This window comes from Penicillium chermesinum, assembly GCF_028974085.1.
Source record: "Penicillium chermesinum strain IBT 19713 chromosome Unknown utg000005l:1.0-4115287.0:1.0-4118363.0, whole genome shotgun sequence".
NCBI lineage: Eukaryota > Fungi > Ascomycota > Eurotiomycetes > Eurotiales > Aspergillaceae > Penicillium > Penicillium chermesinum.
In genome coordinates this window covers 2,435,327-2,459,220 of record NW_026695315.1, presented here as the reverse complement: position 1 = coordinate 2,459,220, position 23,894 = coordinate 2,435,327, and the positions used below count along the sequence as shown (strand labels likewise).

General features: G+C 51.6%; 11 protein-coding genes across 11 annotated transcripts; 6 read left to right on the top strand and 5 right to left on the bottom strand.

Annotated features, from left to right (window-relative positions):
• Window positions 1-325: 325 nt before the first annotated feature.
• N7468_007088 (uncharacterized protein) lies at window positions 326-1,728 on the bottom strand (the record flags this gene model as incomplete). The annotated part of the gene is made up of 2 exons (XM_058476384.1): window positions 326-1,078; window positions 1,141-1,728. Coding segments are annotated over 2 exons (1,341 nt in total), but the record flags the coding sequence as incomplete, so codon positions are not given.
• Window positions 1,729-2,921: 1,193 nt separating this feature from the next.
• On the top strand, window positions 2,922-3,674 carry N7468_007087 (uncharacterized protein; the record flags this gene model as incomplete). Its single annotated transcript, XM_058476383.1, has 1 exon — window positions 2,922-3,674. The coding sequence occupies one exon, from the start codon at window positions 2,922-2,924 to the stop codon at window positions 3,672-3,674; it is 753 nt and encodes a 250-aa protein (XP_058329273.1).
• A 508-nt stretch (window positions 3,675-4,182) lies between these two features.
• N7468_007086 (fungal specific transcription factor domain-containing protein) lies at window positions 4,183-7,076 on the top strand (the record flags this gene model as incomplete). The annotated part of the gene is made up of 9 exons (XM_058476382.1): window positions 4,183-4,196; window positions 4,246-4,315; window positions 4,366-4,421; window positions 4,483-4,584; window positions 4,634-4,941; window positions 4,996-5,879; window positions 5,939-6,325; window positions 6,397-6,514; window positions 6,592-7,076. The coding sequence occupies 9 exons, from the start codon at window positions 4,183-4,185 to the stop codon at window positions 7,074-7,076; spliced, it is 2,424 nt and encodes an 807-aa protein (XP_058329272.1).
• Window positions 7,077-7,320: 244 nt separating this feature from the next.
• Window positions 7,321-7,680, top strand: N7468_007085 (L-pipecolate oxidase; the record flags this gene model as incomplete). Its single annotated transcript, XM_058476381.1, has 1 exon — window positions 7,321-7,680. The coding sequence occupies one exon, from the start codon at window positions 7,321-7,323 to the stop codon at window positions 7,678-7,680; it is 360 nt and encodes a 119-aa protein (XP_058329271.1).
• A 790-nt stretch (window positions 7,681-8,470) lies between these two features.
• Window positions 8,471-9,805, top strand: N7468_007084 (uncharacterized protein; the record flags this gene model as incomplete). Its single annotated transcript, XM_058476380.1, has 1 exon — window positions 8,471-9,805. One exon carries the CDS (start codon window positions 8,471-8,473, stop codon window positions 9,803-9,805), a length of 1,335 nt encoding a protein of 444 aa, XP_058329270.1.
• A 942-nt stretch (window positions 9,806-10,747) lies between these two features.
• On the top strand, window positions 10,748-11,866 carry N7468_007083 (uncharacterized protein; the record flags this gene model as incomplete). Its single annotated transcript, XM_058476379.1, has 1 exon — window positions 10,748-11,866. The coding sequence occupies one exon, from the start codon at window positions 10,748-10,750 to the stop codon at window positions 11,864-11,866; it is 1,119 nt and encodes a 372-aa protein (XP_058329269.1).
• A 362-nt stretch (window positions 11,867-12,228) lies between these two features.
• On the bottom strand, window positions 12,229-12,441 carry N7468_007082 (uncharacterized protein; the record flags this gene model as incomplete). Its single annotated transcript, XM_058476378.1, has 1 exon — window positions 12,229-12,441. The coding sequence occupies one exon, from the start codon at window positions 12,439-12,441 to the stop codon at window positions 12,229-12,231; it is 213 nt and encodes a 70-aa protein (XP_058329268.1).
• A 375-nt stretch (window positions 12,442-12,816) lies between these two features.
• N7468_007081 (PH domain protein) lies at window positions 12,817-14,598 on the bottom strand (the record flags this gene model as incomplete). The annotated part of the gene is made up of 4 exons (XM_058476377.1): window positions 12,817-14,037; window positions 14,100-14,192; window positions 14,253-14,362; window positions 14,415-14,598. The coding sequence occupies 4 exons, from the start codon at window positions 14,596-14,598 to the stop codon at window positions 12,817-12,819; spliced, it is 1,608 nt and encodes a 535-aa protein (XP_058329267.1).
• Window positions 14,599-15,788: 1,190 nt separating this feature from the next.
• N7468_007080 (arrestin family protein) lies at window positions 15,789-17,807 on the bottom strand (the record flags this gene model as incomplete). The annotated part of the gene is made up of 5 exons (XM_058476376.1): window positions 15,789-16,598; window positions 16,660-17,085; window positions 17,147-17,465; window positions 17,543-17,686; window positions 17,746-17,807. 5 exons carry the CDS (start codon window positions 17,805-17,807, stop codon window positions 15,789-15,791), a joined length of 1,761 nt encoding a protein of 586 aa, XP_058329266.1.
• Window positions 17,808-18,242: 435 nt separating this feature from the next.
• N7468_007079 (uncharacterized protein) lies at window positions 18,243-19,034 on the top strand (the record flags this gene model as incomplete). Its single annotated transcript, XM_058476375.1, has 1 exon — window positions 18,243-19,034. The coding sequence occupies one exon, from the start codon at window positions 18,243-18,245 to the stop codon at window positions 19,032-19,034; it is 792 nt and encodes a 263-aa protein (XP_058329265.1).
• A 2,376-nt stretch (window positions 19,035-21,410) lies between these two features.
• N7468_007078 (SNARE domain- containing protein) lies at window positions 21,411-21,902 on the bottom strand (the record flags this gene model as incomplete). Its single annotated transcript, XM_058476374.1, has 3 exons — window positions 21,411-21,569; window positions 21,648-21,756; window positions 21,877-21,902. 3 exons carry the CDS (start codon window positions 21,900-21,902, stop codon window positions 21,411-21,413), a joined length of 294 nt encoding a protein of 97 aa, XP_058329264.1.
• Window positions 21,903-23,894: the final 1,992 nt, after the last annotated feature.

Below are 23,894 nucleotides of genomic sequence, written 5' to 3'. Positions count from 1 at the left end.
CCTGCCATATAGTTTGCCCCCACCCACATGGTCTGATTTGTCTCTTCGCATAGCGTCTGGGGTTTTTTTTTCTCACTTCCCTATTCTTGTCCCATCTTTCCTTGGTTTGAACTTTCAGTGTCCATACAAACCGGGCCGCTTCCTGTATTCTTCTTGTTCTGAGAACTCGTCCTTTCACGAATGAACCGAGCGTCTGTTCATCTTCTCCTGTGAATTCTTTTATCATTGAGCCAAGACACAAGTTACCAACCAGCCGAGATATTTACATGAAACGAAGTATATGTACAGATGAAGGCGTGAAGTCGTACCCCATGAATAATAATTACTATCTATCATGTGAAGGGCTCGGATAGACGTCTTCTTCAGCGCGGATCTGCCTTCGGACAGAGGCTGCATTGGATCGATACGAACGCCCCAGCCGCAGGTGCTCCCCCACCCATCCGATTTCCTTCATCATGAAAGTCATCTCACGTACCTGGAAGTCACCCCGGTAATCGCTCAAGATCAGCATCAACTTTTCTTTGAGTGCCCTGTTCGTAGTAGCTATCCACGCCACCGAAGCACAGAGAAGGAGATACCCCGACGCCATGGGGCGATACTGATGCCCGCGCTCAGCAAGTATAAGCACCTCCTCTGACATATAAGTTGCATCAAACTCCACCACCGCATCCATAGGACTCAGTGCACTCAGCATGCAATTAAAGACAAGCGTGACCATCAGCCCAATACCATAGGTCCGCTCATAATGCGAAGCCAGGAATGGGGAAACGTAGCTCACTTTGTGTTGCGGTATGCTCGTCAAGTCAAAGCTAGCAAAATCGCTTTCTATCCAGCGGCGTTTGAGTTCGCTCAATTCGGTCTTGCAAGTTTGATAGATCGTCCAGACCTCGTCGCGGAGTGAGGTTGAATCGGTGCTACATTCTAAGATGGCACGTCCCCGTCCTATGATGGAGGGACCCTGGGTGAGAAGTAGTAGAATGCGGCCTTCTGGAGTGTTTTGGTCTGCGTCGCTCCGGACAAGATCATTCCATTCGTTATCTGATAAGCAGATTCGATCGTTGAAAAGGCCCTCGAATAACTGGACGTGATGGTATTAGTCAACAAACCCATACAAAAGGATGATACATAGGGAAGACATACCACGCTGCCTCGCAAAGACATGAACAATTTCTTCTCAAACTCATCTCGGGGACCAAAACTCCTTCGTGCTCTTAAAATCTGCGCGGCACCTTCTGTATGCCCAGACCAAATTTGCGACGATCCACCCAGGAACATCTGCGCAATGAGAAGGACCATAACGGCACAGAGCGTATTCGAGTCCTGTGCATGACGCGGGTCCTCCACATACACACTAAGAGTGCGCAACGCATGAGAGTACTTTGCCAACGCCCCCACCGTCCCCACGCGCCCATTACAGACGTCATTATGGGACGTAGTGAGTACATCGATGGCACGGTCCAGTGCCTCATTTGTACCGAGACGCCGCGGCACATCTTCTAGAAATGGCCCGAAAGACCACCAAACATTGTATCGCGGGTCAGTGGACGGCTTGATTATTTGACCAAACCGCGTGATTAAGGACGAGATCTCCGTGCTAAGACATGCACGTGGAGGGCTCCTTGATAGAGAGGAGATATTGGCAGCGCGACTTGACTTAAGCACCCAGAATTCATTCCCCGTAGAGGCTGAAATGGCACTTCTTGCCTTCGGTAGACTCGACGAGTTGTTTCTAGGGGGGTTTGATAGCCATAGTATAGCGTTTCTCTTCCTGGAATTTATAGCGCTGCTGGCCCGAACCCACGCATTTGATTTTCAGGCGCAAACATCGCGAACAAGCGGGCTGCTTCTCGTCACACTAAGAGCATGTGAGTCTTGTAGCGAAGGCCTAGAGTTATGCATAGCATTTGCCGGGGACTGAAGATGGAAGTTGATGTACCTTCTTCTTTTGCTGTCGGCACCCGTCACAGGCTTTCCCTGAAGGGACCCCCGGCATGCTTCTAGAAAAACTCTTTCTGTAACCCCGCTGGCTCGGTGGGACGAGGGGGTCTAGCGCAGATACGACGTAGGATGCAAAGGACGCAAAATTGCTTTCTGCGAAGACGCCAGCTTTGGCCCCCAGTTCGTTCGAAGAGCTTTGCGGCTGAAACGTTAGACAGCATGACAGGCCCTTTCTAGCCAATAACCGCTCGAGTATGACTGTACGCAGTACAGTCCCACTGTCACGCCTAACTTTTTTGGGATCAATGTGCCACTGGTCTGAGTGGGGAGGTTCTGATTGGTTGGACCTACATCTTCTCTGCCCCGGTGGGGCATGGCTCATCATGTCGAGAGGGTCATTTGTGGTCTCGCAGCCATTTTGTGGGGTTTCTCTGACTTAATTGGAGTGCATAGTCGTCTATATTATGGCCAAGCTAAACCTGTCCAGGGCCGATACACCGCTTCGTCACTCTGGAGAAAGGCTGTGCTCTGGACTATGGGTCCTGTCGAAGGATATATAAGCTCGTCCAGGCCCATCCTGCTGAGATCACCTACACCAGCCTGTCAAACAATAATTCATCATGGCGTCTAACGAAACCTTATATCGCTATATGCCCAGTCATATCTTGCCTACTGCCTTTGCAGCACTGGTTGGTATCTCGTTCTTGTTGCATGATTTCCAGAACTTGTACATGAGCCCCCATCCCGCCCACAACTTTACATCTGCTAACTGAAGAAAATAGTCATTACAGATTCTGGCGAGTGACTTTCTGGGTATCATGGGGAGGTCTCCTTTTCACAGTGGGCTGGATCCTCCGCTGTGCCTCCAGCTACCGCCCAGACAACCTGCATCTGTATATTGCCCAAAATGTCTTTATTTATCTTGCACCCCCCCCGTTTATTCTGCCGCAGCTTACAATATCGTCGGTCGACTCATGAACTAAATGCGCATGCACGCCGTTCTGAACCCCGACCGGGTCCTAATTTGCTTCGTCTACGTCGGTGCTGCGGTCGAGAGCATCACAGTCGCAGGTGCAGCAAGAGCAGCTGCAGCCAGAGGCGATCTCGCCCAATTGAAGTCCGGAGGGAAATTAATTGCCGCCGGCCAAGACCTCCAAGCTGTGGTTGAGCGCATCGTTCTCAGTCTGGTGGTGACCTTCCGCCGCCGCGTCGCTCGAGCCGGGGACGTTCCTCGAAATGTCAAGATCGTCTGCTACACACTCTACGTTACCTCGACACTCGTTCTCATGCGCTGCATCTTCCGGGCTGTTGAGAACTTCGAGACGTTCAACCACCTGGCCTGTACTGCTAACTGCGGAGCTATCATTAGCGACGAATGGTTTCTGTATGCCTTTGAGCTGGGACCTATGCTCATTTTCACCTACTGGCTAAATTTGTTGCATCCTGGTCGCTTCTTGCCGCGCGAGAAGATCCAGTATCTGGGCGTTGACCGCCAGACGGAAAGTTATGGTCCTGGGTGGGTAGATCATCCATCTCGTCTAGCGACTTACCTTGATCCGCTGAATATTGTTGGCTCTATTAAAGGAGAGCGTTCGCATGACCAGTACTGGCTTCGGGATACCAATTTCCGTGTGGCGGTTGGTAGCTTTGCTGCTGGAACTGCTTCTAATAAGAAGACTGGCCAAACCCCAGGCTGGCAGAGTCGCTCTAAGCGGGAGGTGCCAGACAAAGTATAAAGTCCCGATGATCATGATATCTCCTGGTTTTTTTGCTTCGAGGGATTCGGTGTTGATTTAAAGCGCCGCTCATTTTTGTATTGTCATATTTCTGTGCACCAAGATAGACCAACCAATTGAAATACCCTTAAAATTAACCCAGTCGTTAAGCCCATCACGGGCCTTTTTTCCTTTCATTCTTTTTTTTCTTGAGGCTCATGTAAGTCATAGCAATCGCGGCCGGGAGAAGAGCGGCCTATTTCCGGGAGACCCACTTCGCCAATGTGTCTGATCAAACCTCGTCTATAATCTCCCTTCCCTATCCGCGCAATGGCGTGGACCCTCACATCTTCTGGGATAGAAGGACGAAATTTGCACTTCTGCTAGGCCTTTCCAACTTAAAACGAGAGACAGCGAAATTTAAATGGCGGATGAGCGACCGTATAAGCGCGCTCGCCAGGCGTGTGAGCCCTGTCGGTAAGCACGTTTTCCCGCATCATCCTGGCTAGCCTGATACTAAGATCAAAAAATGACCGACAAGACGTAAGAAGTCCAAATGCCCTGGAGAGAAGCCCACATGCTCCTACTGTAGACGACTTGGCCAGCAATGCGTGTACGCAGGAGAAGCAATAGAGGAGGGCTCCGACTTCGCCAAAGGCATGGTAAGGGTCTCGAAATACTGTCTTGCAACTGGTTCTGACAGTCTGGATAGGACTCCCGCGTCACCAAGATAGAGAATAAACTCGACCAGTTGATGGAATACATCAAGTGAGGGCCGATCTGAACAAGAACAACATGGAAAGTCGCTTAGGTTCTAACTCTCTACTAGTTCCCTGGGCCGAAACAGGGCAGAACACACGCCCGATCCATGTGAGGTTCATCCAATTGATACATCCCATCCTGTGGTTTCGGCATCGGATAATAGCTCTACGTGAGTCGCTCCCCTTCCTTTCGAAAAACAAGGGTCTCATCTCAAATAGGAAATATTCACCAGATCCATCGGCAATTCAGCTTTACTTAAAGTTCTGCAATTCACAACCTCTATCACTATTCCCGCAGAATACGGTGGCTGTATCTCTAGAAAATCGAGATCCAGAACTTGTACTTTGTCTCGAGGCATTGGGTATTCGCTTCCATGGACATGGAATCCAGGACAGCGAAGTGGCGATGCGGATAAGAAAGAACACAGAACAAGCCAGTAAGGTCGTCATGACTCGTTTGCTGGATGGCTGCGTTGAGTTGTCCACCATTCAGACATTTTGCTTGCTAAGCGTCCTAGAATTCACTGGTAAAAAGCCTGATATGAACCTATGTTGAGTTCTCACTAAGCGTGACATTATAGCTGGAAATATCATTCGAGCAGGTTACTACGCAAACACGGCACGATATCTTATACAAAATACCGGATCTCCCAATCTAGACTTTTTCAATCATCTCGATGCTGAAAAAGATGAGCGCAAACTTTGCTACGCCAGTATAATTCTGCTCCAAAATTTCCAGGGTTCTTTGGACATTCGGCGCCTTGAGGAGGCAGCCAGGCCTTTTGGCAGCAGGGCCCTTACCGCGCCATTATTCGAGGGCCTGGCTTTAGGGAAGACCCTCGGGAGGGCATCCAAGCTGGAAATTGGTATAAACTCCGCGAACCTGTACACGAGTGAATTGTGGAGCCTAGCCTGTCACTATGCTCTCAATCCGGTCTGTGCTGATACACAACCGCCATGGTCACCGCAGTCAGATTATTCCACGATTAATTACTGGCACACCGAACATGAGAGTTGTATGCCGCTGAGATTCCGGCTACACGCTAGTCGCTTCTCTGACTTCCCACTGGGGGAAATACAAGCCCACCGAGATTACTGGGGTCCATGGTTTTTGTTCCAAATCGGATGGCACGCAGTCCAGTGTATCTTGAATCACCCATTTCTCCTTTCTATGCGACTGCGGAACTTCCGAGGGACGATGCCGCAATCCTTCCTCCGTAGCTCTTTCGAGCAGCTGACACTGCACTCTGGGTGGATTGTGCATTTCCTCGATCTTATCGAAGAAAAGGGCTTTGAGATATCTGATCCAACCATAGGCCACTGTGTGACTGTTGTGGCGACGATATGCCTGCAGCACAGCTTTGCTGAAGACCAGGCCTTCAGTATGAAAGCTCAGACAGGATTTGATAAATGCATGCGATTCTTAAACCTAATGGGGAATCGTTGGCTTCATATAAACCGCCAGGTGAGCAGCTTCCTATACGTGCATTTAGAGTTGAGACCCTAGTACTAAAACCTGACCAGGCCACTCAATTAGAGCAACTACGCGACAGTATTTCTCCCGGAGGTCTTCTCCCTGGCGATAATAGTACCCATATAATGAATACGGATAGCCCTCGAAGACGTTGGTCAATTAATCTCCAGCTGCTATGGAAAGTCCTTGTCTACCAGCACGCCAGCCAAAACACAAATGGGTCCGATGATATCTTTGGACAAAAGCTGACTGAACATATTGTGAACCCAAACATCTCTCAGGTGAATTCAATTTCTGACCCTGATTTTGCGCTCGTTGGATCGGCTGGCATATCGGGGCACAAAACGGTCGCAGCAGAATGTGTCACATATCCTCCTGAGCAGCCTGAGCACCGGGGTCCTTCAGCGCCGTCTCCGATACAGGAAGCGGACCCGTTTGTGAGCACCACCGGCGACACATTACTTTTGCAACTTCAAGACTATGACAGGGCATTTGAAGATTGGCTTAGTTTGAATCCGTCATGATCATTCATATACATACTTTTCTGGTCCGGCACACGGCCCGGTTCCGTGATCTCCGGACGCCAAGAGCCGGACTAGGCCGGGTTGAGCTCACCATTCTGGATGGTATAAATTCTCGAGCGATCAATGAACAGCATGGGTCTGATTTATACGAATATCTCCACTGGCAGATAACATGTCAGTCTTGAAAAGTGATTCGATTTTGGTCGTGGGTGCCGGCGTCTTCGGTCTTTCCACGGCCCTAGAATTGAAACGTCGAGGGTACGAAGATATCACGGTTTTAGACCGATATACACCTCCAGCAGAAGATGGGAGCAGTGTCGATATCTCACGGATTATCAGGATCGACTATGCCGACCCTGTTTATTGTCAGATGGCCCGGGAAGCCTACGAGGGCTGGACGACAGACTACAAGGAGCATTATTACGAATCCGGGTTTGCACTTCTATCGGAGACGCCCCGGAACGAGTGGATTGAAAAGTCACGCGCTACCGTCCTTTCGATCGGGGGACGAGTTGAAGACCTGGCAGATGCGACACAGTTGCTGGAGTCATTCCCGAACATTCAATCTGACCTTTCTGGCATGAACGGCTACCTGAACCGGCTTGGGGGGCTGGGCAAATGCTGCCGGCAGCATACAGAAGCTCGCTTCACGATGCAGTCTTGAGGGGATATCGATCATTTCGGGACCTCGGGGAACCGTGACCTCCTTGCGACGAGAGGGCTCACGTGTCGTAGGAGTCAATCTCCGCCGGGGTGGCCATATACTCTCATCCCAGGTGATCGTCAGCACTGGCGCATGGACAAACCGACTCTTCGATGTGGCACATGCGGCATCGTCTTCTGGACAGCCTGTCGGGTTTATTCAGTTGACGCCGGAAGAAGCGCGGTCTTTGGAAGCTACGCCCGTGATGATCAATCTGAGCAGCGGAGTATTCTGCTTCCCTCCTACCCCAGGCTCCCATATCCTCAAGCTTGCCCGGCATGGGTATGGATTTGGCAACGAGACTACTGTTCAGGATGATGGGTTCCAGCGAACAATTTCGTCTCCAAAGTTTGACAGTAGCAATGCGCAGACAGGGTATCTTCCCGATGATGCGGATGAGGGTTTACGGGACGGTTTGCGCAGATTCTTTCCCAAATTTGCCGACCGTCCTTGGACGAACCGCCGTCTTTGCTGGTACACGGACACCCCGAAGGGTGATTTTATCATTGATTATCATCCGGATATGCAAGGACTTTTCGTGGCCACTGGTGGAGCAGGACAGTAAGTTTCTCCCTACGTCTAGTATCCAATTTTGGAATGTGCGATTGACTTTTGTCAGCGGTTTCAAATTCTTGCCTGTGCTAGGCAAGTATATTGCCGATTGCTTCGAGAATAAGGCATCGGAAGAGCTACGGCAGAAGTGGAGACTGCCTCCGTCCTCAGGGGCCGCAGGTTCGTATACAATGAAGGGCGACGGAAGTCGGGCAGGTCCACCACTGCGAAATCTTTCACCGGAGGAGAAGGCAAATCTGTAGGCAGCGACAGGTATCTGGCTTGGGAGCGTTTGTTCTTCTACTTCATGCAAGCTGACGGAGGCCACATTTCCCCACGTGGAGCCACATGCTAGCTGCCATGTCGAGCATGTACTTGAAAATTGGTGTAAACAGCAACTATTGAATGGGTTGTGGACAGTAGCAGGTTTTAGGGGCTGAAGATCATCTATTTAGCGACTTTTGAAAGCTCGCCAAATGCAACGTAGGTTGAGATTGCTGAGGCAAGTGCTGTAGGAGCCCGCGTCCTTCATGCGCGCGGCTGCTTAGTTGCCGCGTCGCGTCGGGGACTTCCCAAGTTGGCGACAATTTCACCTCTTCTTCGCCACCGGCATCTGCCCAATGGCGCCATGCGCTGCTCAGGATTCTATCAATCCTGGACCAAGAGCTGTCTGAAAACCCCCGGGCTCAAGTTTACCGGCCAACGGGCAAGATTTTTATCGGCCTTAACCTGTTCCGAAGATTCCTTCACTGTTCCAATCGGGAACAATGGGTCCATATCCCTGAGGTACCATATGATGTGGCATGCCCAATAATGACCGCAGAGATGAGCTGATCGTGTATCTTAGTGTGACGCGACCCACGGTAACACAGAATCATGTACTCCAGGATCACAGCCAGGGTTCGAATGTGATCCTCTACCTACCGCCAGGTCCGGTGTTCCGAGGCTTCGATGCACAAATTTCTGCCTCCGGAACGTCTCAAATGAATGAGTACCCGCATTGGATAGATGACGGACCACTTGGGCATCTAAGCTCCACGCAGCGCTTGGCGATTAGAGCGTCCGCGATAGTGGTAACCATCAACTATCGCTTAGGAAGACCAGATGAATGTTCACCTGTTTCAGAGGTACCCCAGGATTTTGAGCAGCCATTATCTGTACATGCGAGAGAGCCCAAGCTCTATCAATTTCCTACGCCGGTGCATGATACTCTGGCCGGATTCGATTGGGTGCAAACCCACCTAAAACCAGCAAAGCTCGGGATCTTTGGCTCACAAGTCGGAGGCTCGTTAGCTCTTATGCTCGCCTTGACAGAAGCACGGTCTGTTCACGCTGTGGCAGCAGCCTCGCCCATATGCGACTGGTCAGGACTGGACGAGCATTGCACAACACAAGAAGCGATAGACTCTCAAACCCCAACCAAAAAATTAAGGCGCACTTCTAAGAAAAATGGCCCGGCGCCGTGGGATCTAATTCCTCTTCTACAAGCGCGAGAGCAATTCTTCGCTACTCCAGAGCAGAGCTTTGATGCGTTCGCGTCGCCAGTCCTGTTACTTCGCTCTGCCGGTCGGGACGTCCCCAAAACTTTCCCGCAGTACCATACTGGCCCAGATTACCCTGTCCCGATTCTCAAGGATGACTCGGACTTTGTCGCTGACTGGGTATGGGACCGCGATGCATACCCTGACATTGATTCAGACAATGCCGATAGCGAAAGCCTAGTTGATTCGTCGCCACGTATCCGCCGTCGAAAAGCTCTTTCACGCTGGCCCCCGTATGGGCTAGACTATGGTATCAGTCGGGGCATATGGTCTGGACCGAGATTTGGAGTGAAAAGGCTGGAGGTTACGCTTCCGTGGATCCGGCTCCTTACAGACGATGTGGTTCCGGGAGCTACCCTTTCAGATCATGGGTCCGAAGGTGCGAAAAGGAAAGACGCTCATAGTAGGCCCAGTGTTCTTGCCCAGCAGGGCGAGGAAATGGTGTCTGTTCTGCGGCGTGCCTGCTTCTGGGGCCAGGAGAAAGGCGTCGGAGAGCGTCGCGTGACTCTGTCGAGGACTCATGCCAACCCGGCCGATGAGGCGGGGAGATGGTTCGATGGGATCTGGGATAAACCAACTAATGATGATGACTACTAGGATTAGGTCTTTACGAGCTGATCGGGCACTTCATGACTAAATCGAAAAGAAAAACCTTGAGTCATTGCCTCTAGCAATCCATGCCAATGCTCCCACTGCGTGGTCCCCACAGTATGAAAACACGAGTCTTCGGGCCACCTGCCCCTGACTAGCCCAACTAATGCACGATCGCAAGAATGGCACTGTGGAGACTGCGGCATAATCCATAGCGCAAATAGTTCGATTTGAGGGAACCCGGCGTGTTGAACTGGGGTCTGGGAGATGCCTAGAACCTTATCGATCCTTAAGCAGTTGTAGGAATGTAAAAGTCGTGTATCCTGAAGTCGAGGGTAGCCGCGACAAGCTTAGAGCTCAGCGGAATGTGACGTCTCTGGCGGCAATCTGGAACCCAAAACCCTCGTCGGCTTTAGTTCCTCTTCTTCCCCACTCCTCTTCTCGGGCGCCGATTCTCCATCTTTCTCGCTGCAAGGTTCGTGGAATGAAATTTCTTCTTTGGCATGCACTCCACAATCCACCCCCGCCCCGGCTGATCATCGCTCTGCTGCGATTGGCCTGTGGTTCCTCGAACTTCGTGGTCTCATGCCCTCGTTGCTCCTGGGCCCTCTAGATCCCCAATTCCTTCTTTGCCGCGCTTAGCACGATTGCCTTGCCTGGTCGATAGCCTCACGCTGGTTCGTATGCCCTCCAATGATGGCCACATATTCCAACACGTTCCCTGGTCCATCCGAGCCTCTCGGAGTCGCATGACTATTCCAGTCCTACCTTGCCTGTTCATATAAGAAAGCCTTCTCCTCCGAGCGTATGTTTCTATGACCAGGCTGGGTTGAAATCACTGTGACTTCCAGTTGTATACTCTACTCCTCCCTTTCCCATCCTAACTATGCCCCCCACTGCCTCGCCTTGAGCTCTGGAAAGATCAAGACACCCCTACTCGTCTCTGTCATGGGTCTGAAGATGGCTGAATTTGAACTTCCAGTCTCCATTCCCTTTCGCGACTCGGCCCCATCCGACGCCCCGTTCCTCCCGTACTGGGCCCGCTGCGGTGCGCAGGTCGCCCAAAACCTATTGGCGAGCTCGGACGAACCCATCGTGTACGATCACGACGACGAAGATTACAGAGACAATTGTTTCTTCTTTCCGGAGGACTGCTCGTGGACCCCGCCGGACAATTTCAGCTTGGACGCCCCCCGCTCGATCTCCAAGGAATCTCGCAAGGAACCTCCTTCCTCCCACCCCGAAACCGCCGTGAATCGTACCACCGACATCATGCTGCCCGACTTACCCGATATCAAGATGCTCGACTCGGAGGCGCTGGGAGACCTGTTGGAGGACAACCTCTCGCTCCCCGAGATCACAACTATTCTGTACGCTGGGCCGCCCTGCCCTGCCCCCCCCCCTCCCGGCGCATGTTTCCAAGAGCTCCGACCAGCTAATCAAAATCACCTCAGTGTCTTCGCAACTAACGGCGCCGTATTCGCCTACGCATCCTCCCTCTCCTCTCGCCAATTACGAAACCTCAGCGCGACCTACGGCGCCGCCTACACCTGCTACGCAAAGACAGCCTCGAGCGGCAACCTCACCGGCGTGAACCCCGCCTCCCACCCTTCTTCGTACGTGACAGCACAATCAATGCCGCTCGGTGACGTAGGCTCCATCGTTTTCGAGCTGGATGATTCAGTGGCCGTGGTCACCCGCATCGCAGACAAAGTACTTATTGCCGCAGTGGGCCCTTCCAAAGCCGACCAGAGCACGGCCAACGGCGACGCCGACCCCCTCGGCCCGGATAGCGGTACAGGCGACGCTCCATCTGCGAATGGGGCCACGTCAGAACCCCTTCAGGGCGAGCAGGGCGCGCGTGCTTCAACTCCGAATCCCCCCGCACGGAACGGTGATCTTGATGCCCAACACGCGATCGACCGAAGCGCCGATCTCGCGCGTCTCGCCAGTCTGAACCTGTCGGCTGAGCCGGCGGTTCTGCTTGCGCTGGAGTCGAAGTGTGCCGCGCTTGGCCGGTTCCTTGGACAGAAACTGCGGGATCTGGAGAGCCCGGAAGACTTTTGAATTCAAAGTGTTATTTCTCATCCGCGACATGATCTTGGACAGTGGCACTCCAGGTGCATATATGATTTGCTGTTTCGGGGGGTGGGCCCGCCCACACGTGTAAAAACTACATGAGTTGACGATCAATTTAGGGTATCATCTTCTTTCTGATCCTTTTTTTTTCCTTTCGGGGCGACTTGAGCCTTGCGTATTTGGGCGAATTGTTCCACCCCAGAGCGGGCAGTACGATAGATATGATTCGGTTAATGTACGGAGTAATGATGAGAAGGGGTCCACGCAGTGGAGTCTTCGCTAAGCAGGGATCTACGTTCCCGGTAGTCTTTCAAAGGCAAGAACCAGTGGGATGTATACAAGGAAACGAATCAAGTGCTTTGTAAATCGATCAGGATCATGATCTTCCGTGTCCCATAACCTGTCACCAGACCCAGCGAGAGATAGCCCACAAGCACCGCAACAGGGATGAAAGCGAGGAAGAACTGCCTATAGTGGTACGATGAGTGAAAATCTTGTCTTGGCTGACTGTCTTCGGAGACAGGCATGGCCGAATGGACCACACTGGCAGCACCTCGGAGCATTTCGGGGTTCTTTTCCCCAGGCGTACGCAAGTCGCCTATCTACGGTAGGAAGAGTACTAATACACATCTAGGCAAGGTATGTGGTCTGAATGGACATCTCGAAATGTGTATTGAAGCAAGATGAACGAATGGTGCATGGCATAAAATCCTTCGACTTCATCGCCAAATGCGGATATTAGGTCAACACTGGTATATATTATAAAAGTCCAGGAAACATGTGTACAGAAGGCACAAATTGGTCAGGATCCAAGCATATTAGAAATCATCTGAACAAGGAAACGAGAGCGCTAGCAATGCGATCGGGTCGAATAGGTGAATATACAATCCAATGCCATCGGCTAGCACACCATAGATCGAAATTGCACCGAGACAAGTCTATGACTTCTCTCCAACGGCACTGCCACTGGGTCCGGTGAAGTAGCTTCCAGAGCTAGCGGTACGGGTCGGCTTGGGGATAGCCGGGGTGGAGACCTCCTTCTCGCCCACGGGGGTCTTCACATCAGTTGCAGCAGAAGGATTACCCGAGCCCCCAGCGGGGTGAGCCGTGGCATCAGAGGCAGGAGCAGCCGCGGCCGCAGCGGAAGGGGCAGCTTGTTGCTCGCCCGCGGCGTAGGTCGGGGGCGGCTGGTTGCCTGGCTCTGAGGGGCCAGTAGGGTCCGAAGAGGGCGCTGGTGCTCCAGCGCGGGTGCAGTCCTTGATGACAGACCACCACTTCTCGGCATCAGAGGGGCTGCGGGCTTTGAAGCTGAGCTCGGTATTAGTGTGGAAGGCATTGCCAACCTTGCCGTTCGAGACGTCCTTGCCCTTGACATTGAACTTGGCACCGTCGATGGCACCAACGACACAGTCTGGCAAGTAGAGCGAGAGCTCTGGGGTAGGGTCTCGACGAAAATCGTCATTGTCCTTGAACTCGTGCAGATAGCGAGCTGGGGTCACAACATAGTAGCCATTGTTGTAGCCCTTGATCATGGCACGGGAGCGGCGCTCCAGGGCGCCCTCAATGAGGGGCTGAGTAGAGCGGTGGTTTTGATTGGGGTAGGAGATGCTTGCGAAGTCGCGAGGGGGCGAGTCAGGGTTGACGAGCTTAGTATCGTTGTTCATACAGAAGTTGATCCACTCGAAGTCGGGAGGGATGCGCTGCGCAGTGGCCAGGATTTCACCATACATAGCCCGTTGGCGGTCCATTTGGCCACCCATGAGCTGGAAGAAGTTGTCCAGAACCGTCTGTATAGTCTGCAAAATGTATGCTTCGAACTGCTGGAAAGAATTCTGGACAGCCAGGATATCTTGGCGGTGATTGTTCTCTTCAGCCACCTGCTTGTTGAGGCGGTGATTGGTACCCCGCTTTAGAACGTAAGGGTCATGGGTGGGATCGATCTTGCCGATCGAGGTATCAAATGAAGTAGCGTTCTGGCCCAGAAGCTCAATGTGTTTCTGGGTAACGCCGCGGGCCTTTTCGACAGCCTTGGCTCCCTTGGCAGCGCCCGTAGTGAGCTCTTTGGATTTACCCTTGATTTCCTTATGAAGCCGGGTGAGAGTGGGCAAGATGCTGCCGGTCAGGCTCTTTTCAGTCTCGAGATACATATTCACAATGCCCTAATTGAGTGAACATGTCAGCATTTACACGGCGAAGAACCCGTCCTGACTCCTGGGCCTACCTGAGAGTTGGTCCTCATTTTTTCGAAGAGGCTGGCCACACCGCCGTCACTGGTGCTGAAATGATGGCTTTCCTTCAGTGGCTCACTGGCAATCTGGGGCAATACAGCTTGTCAGTCTATCACGTTGACCCGGTATAAGAATAATCCACCCACCTTTAGGATCTTCTCGTAGTCCTTGGAATGAGATTTGGCAACCTTGGCGTGCATCGAGACATAATCTTCGAGATTCCCACACAAGTGCTTCCATGCTCTGAGACGTTCGACTAGGAGAGTAATAGTCTGACGGAGAAGACAATGAGCTTTTGTTCCACATACCGCGGGGTACTGGGCTTGAATAGGATCGCTGCCCTATGGGGGGGCTTTTGTAACATACCTCGCCGCTGTCAGAGTCTGGAATAGCCTCATCATCGCTGTTAGAAGTCCGGCGAGTGAGATTGCTCGTCACAGTCCCAGACCGTGAGGGGAGCTTGACGTCCGGTTGGCCCGCGGGGTTGGACATGGTGGGGAGCGGGGTTGCAAAGGGCGAACAAAGGAAACACCGGGATCAGTATGGCTGGCAGATGAGGATTTGAGGATGTGCTTATCCTGGAAACCCCTGACCAGAAAGAGGTGTTCGAAGAAAGATAATGGGGTGAAGAAGGGGGAGAAAAAAAGGTGCGGGCAGCTCGGGGGAGGTACGTAGGATCAGCAAATTAGGCTTGTGGCAGGCTGTGGCTGAGCCCAAAACCGGGATTTTGGAGCAAAGCGCTAATCCGCCTGCAGACTAGCAATGAATCAAACGTCAGAAGCAACCAGTGGGTCAATCGGAAGTGTACAGTAGGAGGGACACATTCTTCGTTTTTCCGCAGATCGGGCGCCAGCAAACACCGATGAGATCATCGACTGAGAATTGTGGCGCTCGGTGAACTCAACTTTGCTGATGCGTGGATACGTGACCGGGTAGTGCCGAGTAGGGCACTCAGCTTTTTTTTTCAGGCACGAACAACTAGTCGATATAAGCTACGCGCCCAGGATGCCCCAGGTAAGCTTTTTCCAGGCTGCTGGGTCCGACTCGTGCTGCTCTCTTCGGGGAATCGAACGCCACAGGGGGAAAATTAGTGGAGCCGCCCGCAAATGCGGCTAAGGTTGCATTTTTAGACAGTGATCGCTTTCATCGGCATCTTCGAGCATTTAAATGAGGGGAGGAAGGGAACTGGAGAATATGGAAAAATGGCTCAAAGAACTGAGGCTCGATGCTTTATGTGGAGATTAAAGTACAGATGCGAGAAAAAGATTCTATGCGTGACTCGTTCGGGGAATGCAGAATTCCGCTCGTTTTGCGTATTCTCGTAACAAATAGGACCATAAGTCAAAAAACAGATATCAAACGGCTGGCCGTCTATAGAATATCCCAGCCTGTCTAGAGAACCCGAACGCCGCGAAGAAGTTTCTCGCTGAGAGATGCTTAAAGAACAGAAAGAAAGAGGGGAGGAAAAAAATGAGGGTCAAATCATAGGAAGGAAGAGTAGAAGTGAGACGGGAAGACTTTGTGTCCAGCACAGGTCCACTGTCTTCTTCAAAATGGTCGAGCTGAGAGGGGAATAACGGAGGGGATATGAGGGAATAGATATTAAATTATCCCACGAACAAAGGTAATCTTCTCTAGCGTGGGCTAGAGCTCATCGGAACCTGTGACTCCACTCGTCAGCACTAACTGTGCGTTTGGAGGTAATTGTTGCGATTCACATCTAGAGGAGTAGAGATCCCGCTAGCGCGGCCAGAGCGCAGGTAGGCCTGTTGTGGAGATTGCGGCAATGAAGTCTCGGGGAGAGAGCTTGCAATGACCGCATTGTAGTCGGGGAGAGCTGAATCGTAGGAGCCCACTGTAGCGCGAACCGCAGTCGAGTAACTGGGAACTCGGCTCAGAGTCTCAACTTCGGCGTACTGTGGGTGGAATGGAGTAGCCATGCCTGACGGAATGGGTTCGTGGTCGTGTTCATCATCAGAGGCCCGGCGCGAGAGCTCAGGGGTATTCGGGCTATGTGTACCAGAACCCGCGCCGGAGCCTGTATTTGCATTAGGCCCGAAGTAATCAAAATGAACGTTGTGCTGTCGTGAATTTGGGTGCTGTTCAGCAGGAGTGTTCGGTGCCTCAGTGGGTGACAGATGTCCTCGTCGGTTTGTAAGGTTCGTCAGGCGACTGTGGAGCGCAGACGCTGAAATGTCCGTATTCGTAAGGGCGTTCATGGATGCAAGGTTTTCTGCAGAGATGTTGCGGCTGAGAGGCCCGAACGGCGTGTTGGGTCCGCTGCCGGGGCCAGGCGTGCGGTATCCATTGGGATCCAGCTGGCTGTACAATTGATCAAACTGGTGTTCGCCGTAGAGCGGAGGGGCTTGCTGAGCAGCAAATTCGTCGGCGGCTCGTCGTTGGGCAGTTGAAGTTTGATCCCGTAATTGATTGTCGTCGCCCAGAGGGATATTCGGGGAAATGAAGACCGAGACGGGTAAAGTTGCACGGAGCTGCGATGTGTTAGCTTTTTTTTCCCCCCGAACGTGCATCAAATAAAATCTTGTCGCATACCTCACTAATGTGGCCATCTGGGTTGTGTAGCTGAATTCTGAACTTCAGCTTGTGCCGGATCTTGATACCCTTGGTGTCCGTATCCTGCAGACAACGGGTCAAGGTAGCCGGCATGTCGAGATAGCGTGTGAGCTGGTATCCCTCAGCCGCCTCATCAATGATCTCGATATTGTCCTCCTGAATCTCATACTCGTCGGTTATAATCGTGCGCGTGACTTTGTAGGTGTTGCGGATGGAATCGGGATCTTCCGGGTTGAGGGTCAGATCGTGGCTTTCAATCAACTGTGACGTAATTTGTCCGATTCGCAGGCCCTTCAGTAAAGGAATCAACTTGAAATCCACTCGAATGGAGGTCCCAAACATGACAGCCTTGGTCGGGGTGCTGATAGAGTACTCAATCTTGTTGGGCCAGATGTTGTCCACCGACTAGAATTGGCATTAGTTGTCTAAATCCTCTTTCCGTACCTCAAGTCTCCTATTGACTCACCATAGCATGTGATAATTCCAGCGCGCTCGGGTCGAGGGTTCGAATGATGCGCAGGGGCTTCCGCGCCACGATGTCTTTGGCGTATTTCCGTCCGATCTCGGCCTTGAATCGGTACATGACCCACGTCTCCGAGAGACCCTCCACACTCTCGGGCATCGAGCCTTCGAGGACGACGTCGAACGGATACTCATAGTTGCCCGCAGCCAGGACTTCGGTCTTACCCTTGCCTGCATCGCGGAACCTCCAGGTTTTGTCGTAGAAAACTCGCTCCCTCCATGATTTCCGGCCCCCGGACGCAGAGCTAGATGGTAGGTGCCAACTGGAATGACATAAGTTAGTTTCGGACCCATTTGCGCGGCCATTGATGACTTGACGGGGGTTGAGATATCCACGTACCAGACTCGCGACATGCCCGTCAGCTCCAAGCGAATGTGCTTAATTGAGAGCGGCTCCGACAAGCAGAGCACCAGAGTGCCTTTCAAGTGGGCGCTCGCCGATTCATGCTCGCCGCCGCGAAATACAATGTAATCATCGTTCAAGCTGCCAGAATTGTTAGCAAGGCCCGATGACGACTCCCCAAATTTGGAACCCCCACTCACCGAATGTCGAAGTACTTGGCATGGCTGGCGCTCCCGCTGCCACTAAGAAAACTGAGGGCCATTGGAGATGGTTGCCCCGATGATGTTGGGAGGAAAAGGGAGCGAGAGGTGAGGAAGGTAAGTCAATATGAGGAGTCTCAAAATACAGTTTTTTTTTTTTTGTCGGACCTCCGTTTTGATCTACCGAACAATGTGAATGAGCCCAGCCCGTCCGACGAAACGGGTCCCGCAAAGTGGAGTGTGCCGTTTCCGGCGGCGGAAAAAAAAATTGGTGGCGATAGTGAAGATACGGAGAGGATGCGAGCCTATGACTAAGCCCCTGAACTTGGGCAACCTTGGTAACTTGGGCAACTTTGGCGAGGTTGTTTGATGCTTTTCAGAGGGTTGCACCTGGGAAGTTGGAGTCAGGGGAGTTCGGAGAAAAGAATTCAGGAGCAGATGGAGAAAGAGGGGCAAGGTGAAGAGTTGATCTGCTTTTACGTCAGCGATGGGATCATATGAAGGTCAACGACTGGAGGTTATCACTGGACGGCAAGGCTTCTATTATGGTGTATCTATTATCATTGCGAGGTGATAGGCCCCTAAGACACCGCTGGACACAGCCAGTGCCCCGCTCCTTTGTTTCTCCTAGAAGTACGGACACTCGTAAGCGGGTTCCAAAAGTCGTCATCACGCCATTCTACTCGGGATCGTCCTTCCGCGAGTCTTTAGAGACTCTAGATCGAGGTTTCAGGGGACCCGTGTGCCTGAGCTGCACAACATACTCCGTCCACGTTACACAACTATCATTACAACGCTGCACTCTGCACCCCACCTTGGCCGGCTGCATTCTGGAAACCGCAAGTACACAGTGTGTCTGTGCTCCGAATCGGATGTCCAAGAAAACCGGCCCCTCAGGCCCCATTCTATGGACCCTGGCCCGGCGCCTGGACTCGCGTAGATGGAACGATACGGCGATCATGGTACCACATTTGATCTGCTGCCTGTGTCACCGGGTGAGTCCCAGCCCTGAAGCCCTGAAGTGCTGTAGCCGAGCTTCCATGTGCACGACTGATCAAGCAGTTGATTTCCCAATGGGCAATACTTGCATATCATTCCCTCAACCTCTGCTCTACTTCCATTTCGGAGCTACCCGTAGAGAATTTTCTCGAGTCCCTCTGATGGCGCTACGAGCGGGAACTGCCTCTGGTGGGGCTCGACACAAGATGTCAACTTCTCTCACCGGCCATACAAACCTAGCTTGGCTGCCTCTGCCTGCCTTCCTAAAAGTGGACCTGGCTCCTGAATGACGACTTGTTATACATAATGCCTCACCCTCGATAAGGGTTCCCCTTGTAAGTGGGGTTTCCCGACTCCCACCGGTGGCGCCTTGCCGAAGCAGTAGCACTACGCAGGTAGCCACGCACTCGCGTGGGTTCGGGAAGCTGGCCGCCACCGGGGCGCTGTCTGGTCTGCTTATTCGCGATACTCGATCCCTACGTCGGATCCCCGACCTACAAGTTCTGTTGCTTCCTTACTAGGGTGATGGGACGAAAAGTCGATACTGTGCAGGGAAACTACGCCGATCGTAAACCTAGACCCAAATAGGCCACTTTGCCCACGGCTATGGCCTCTCTCTCTATCACAAAAGGAAAAAGGCACAGAGGGTTTGTGGATTCCATGATTTTGAAACGTCCGCTCCAAGGTCCTCAGCTTTCAAGTTTCTTTTTTTTCCCTCGAGCTCCACCCGGTTCAGCAGATCTTTAACGGTGAGCTGTGCTCCGTATGAGATCGGAGTTTCTCCTGCGGCTAAATATGGACCCAGAAATGGTCCAAGTCCTGTTTCCACTACTTCTAGGCCCGTGGATCGTGTCTTGCGGCGGCTCCACTGTTCTTCTCGCATTACGAAGTGAGGTACAAGCACGCTAATCAACCATTGCAACACAACTCTCGACACCATCCTCTAGCCGCAGGTCTCGTAGTGATTGAAGCTGCAGAGGTGGGGGAAAACAAAAAAAAAAAACAAAAAACAAAAAACAAAAAAAGGGGGTCACCAATGCCCCTGTCCCTATCGACTTGCGCATCCCATGTACTGTCCGACCCAAGCTTAATCAGATCATCCATTGACCCTTCGAGCTTGAGGTGACGTGTCCAATCAGTGCCATGGTATCTATCACGGTAACAAGCCGACGAGCCGAAGCTGCAGGCCCGGTGAACGAGGCCCCGAGCAGATTTGACCGGAACCTGCCCAACCTTATCAACCAGCCCGAGGTGGAGCCCCAAGCGCGAAACAAAAACAAAACCTCGGAGAATCCTCGTAAATGGGTAAATCAAAGCCCCACTCTAGACCTCGTTTTTCAAGGCCTCTTTGATGAGGCGGATTTCGGCACTTGCCTGACAGGTTAATCTGCTCGGTACCTCCGCAGACCACGCCTACGTATGGGCATACCTGCAAATAATTGCATATGCCATTCCTTCAGGTCTCATCGAGGAAAGGCTTCTCTGCGGGGGTTTCTGTGCTTTTCCTGGGATGATCTTCTTTGGCCAACCGAGCGGAGGCGAAGGGCTTGGATCGCCCAGGAGGTAAAAGGTTTTGACGGTGCCAATAGTCCCACGCGATCAAGCCACATGCTTGTGGGATTCTCCGACCTTCTGGGAATGCATGGATCCGTCCTTCATACCTAGGTAGGGGGTTTTTTGGGACAAGTAGGTTGTATTAGTTTGAGTTGATGAGTGCAATGCCGGAAATCGACACGGTCAAGCGACTCCGTAGAATAAGGACTCGAATACATGGTCGCACAATAGTCTAGACTATACCCGTGGACCTCATTCTAGATCGAGGAGCTAACTGGCCAATGAGTTCTTTGGCTGACGCGGTACAAGATACTTCCAGGTTTGTACATCAGGGGGCCCGAGGACATGTGAGGAATGATGATGTACAAAACCGCTCATGGGTTTGGGAAGGGCCCCGTGCAACAATGCCATGCAGAAGCCATGCAGAAAAAGGAACCCCTTCATCTGTCAGTTTCTTCGATACATGTAGCTGTCAACAGGCGTAGCACCCACTCATTAAAGTAAGGTTGGAGCCTGGTATGCCCCACTATGACCGGAGTCACAAGACGTTGGCTCCATCATAATCACCCCCACATACAGACAAGCATAGATGAGGGTCTATCGAATATTGAAATTAAGAAACAAGAGACACAATGTTAGAATTGTTGCGCCTTCTACCAGTGTTCACTGCCTGGGCTACTAGTAAATGCTGAAGGGGTCGATTATGTCCAACGGAAATGATAATTAATAACACAAGTATAACTACATGGCCCCGGGAGTAAGAAGCAAGTGCATCAAAGCTAGATGCAAAAAACAGAAAATCGCAGTCCGCAAAATCACCTATTCGCTTGTATGGTGCACAATTCATTAAGCATCAACGTTGTACAGTGGACATCTCCACGCCTGCAAACGTCCCACAGCTGGCGAGCATCGGTTCCCATATGAGAAGGTATGTTTTCAGCCACTAGCCACGATCGAAGAGTAATCCCAGCCTTGATTTGATAAAAAGAGTGCCGGGAAGACGAAGAAAGAAGATCTATCGGGATTTCGGGGCCGTCTTGAGCCAGCAATAACAGCCGCCTAGTTCCGCCATTTCGCGGCACCCCAAGGCAACGGGGAAGCGTACAGCTCGCTCAAAAGATCCATCCGAAAATTATGTAGATAAGGAAGCCGGCCGCAATCACCATGCCCGCGATTTTGAGGACTGCCACTGTGTCGCCTTGTTTTGCCATCCGGGTCAACCGAGAGGCGCTGCCTTTTAAATTCGTTGAAAAGGAAGAGAACACTTCGTTCTGGACCAGAAGATGTCAGCTACCTTATGCGTTGTTCGAGCAGAAGCTAGAGTCCTGCAGTTAAGAGTCGAGACGTACCGTGTGATCGAGGGTGCCTTGGTCATGAGCATTGTCATGGATGTCGATCGTGACGCTGCGCAGAGCGGAGACCTTGGATGAGAGGGAGTTTAAGAGAGCATTGTTCTGCCTGGAAACCAGATGTGAGTAAATGCATACTCTGGGAGTCCGAGGAACCGAATAAGGCCGGGCTTGAAGCTGTGTGGCAAGGAGGTAGATGGAATGACGGGCTAGCAAAGGGGAGACCTACTGCTCGCGTTCATAAGCGTCACTCATTTTGAGTATTTAGTCGGCGCCCCAGGTGTGTTCGAGATGAGACGCAGAGAGACGAAAGCGCCAGAAAATAGGTGGACACAGAAAAGCCAAGATCCGCGGCCCTGTGGCTCATCTGGGGAAGAGCGGACCTGTTAACAGATTATACCGCCTTCTTCACCGCCCGATAAGCCTTCTTTTACATTATCGATAATTGAACTCGAACACCAAGGCACGAGATCATAATATTTCTTCACTTTCTGCAGACAAAGTCATTCAACAACACTAATAATCCAGAATCGAAGCTGATACTCATTTCAGTATCCAGATATTGGCTATGTCCAAAATTGAAAGATGCACTTGTACAAAGGCCGTGAAGAGTACTCCATCCCATGGACCCCTACTTCATGCAAAAGGTCTGTGCAATTCAACAGGACTCGCTGCGTAAAGATAGCCCCGAGTTGAGAATAATCTTGATTCGAAACGAATGGCCTACCGATCTAAATGAACTATAGAGCCGCTTTATCTGATTCCCCGGGTGTAAGAATCGAGTCAGATATGCCTCGGCCGCCTGCCAGCTGCCAGGCAAGTTCTGAATCAGTCAAGTCAGACATATGAGAGCCAAGTGTCTCATCTCTGACCAGATGTTTTGAAGCCAACGAAACATAGACGCTCAGCACAAGGACGGACGTCAAGCGTAGCTGAATGGACTGAAATGTCGACCCATCTGCAGGCTTGCCAATGTTCTAATTGTCTGTGGCATGCAGGCAACCTCTTCGTATAGACGGTTTAAATTATCAAGTAGGTCAATATCTGGCGAGTTCGTTCATGATGGCACTGTCATATCACCTTGCGGCTCTTGAGTTTGGTATCAATGTCCAAGGAAATCCATACACTGTATCAGATCGTGATGCAATTTCGCTTTGACGTGCAGAAATCCGTGACACTGCTGGCCCATCTATCGATTCGGCAGGTCTCTCATGGGACAGGTTGGCCTTCGTCCGTTAGGATTGGACCCGGGTTAATTCGGCGAATATCTCCTGAGATGCGTGTAAGGACAGAGCCTAGAACCCCGTAATGGAGAACAGGTGAGTTGGAGCTTTCAATACAGGTAGATGGAATTCTCGAGACTCGATTCCGAGGCTTTGGTTGATACACAATGTACTGTCGAATGCCTAGATTCCGATATGGGCGCTTGGAGACTGCTAAAGATCAATTTCACATGGAAGTAGGGATGTATCCATCTAGCCTCAGAAGTGTACTCATATGCCTAAATCCTGTTACTCTTTAGGTTCAAATTGATGATCACGGAGTACCACTCGCAAACTTCAACTTGAAGAACTATTCTACGAGCTAATGGATTCCTGCTCCTAGTCACTCGGAAATTGAACCGAAGCCGCCAATCTCATACAGAGATACATCCAGATAGGCTTACTATTCGGACTAGTAAATATTATGTGTGCAATATAACCAAGATTGGTGTCTAGTAACCTAGCGCTCCAAAGACTCGAAAGGGCGTCCTTGCATCCCCGCACTCCTCGACTTGAAGAAAGCAAACAGTCAACCATCCAGAAACCCAAGTCTTATGGCCCTCGGTCTCAACTACCACACTGCGCTTGGATTATTCGGGCACGTTGTGCGGGAGCCTGTGCTGGAGGAGCAATTCAAAATAGCCGAAGCGTATTCTGTTGTCGGACCTCCGGAGCGTTGGTGCTGATTAGTAAGGAGGCCTTGACGCACAAAGTTGGTCTCGGTACTGAATGTCGCAGTATAAACAAATCCATACAGTAACCTAGTTCATCCTTCCCGTCATGTAACTGAGGGGGTAAACCAGGCTGAGAGCCTCAAAGTGTCAAACGCGCTGATCGAGTAGATCCGCGGGCAATCACACCGCCTTCCACGCGCGGGGCGTGTGTTTGTTTTTGTTCCTCCCCACCATTGTGAGTCTCGTAAATTTTTGCGATTAAATTCTCGGACGACTCTACTCCTTGGTGAAACCCTTGACTTGCGATACGG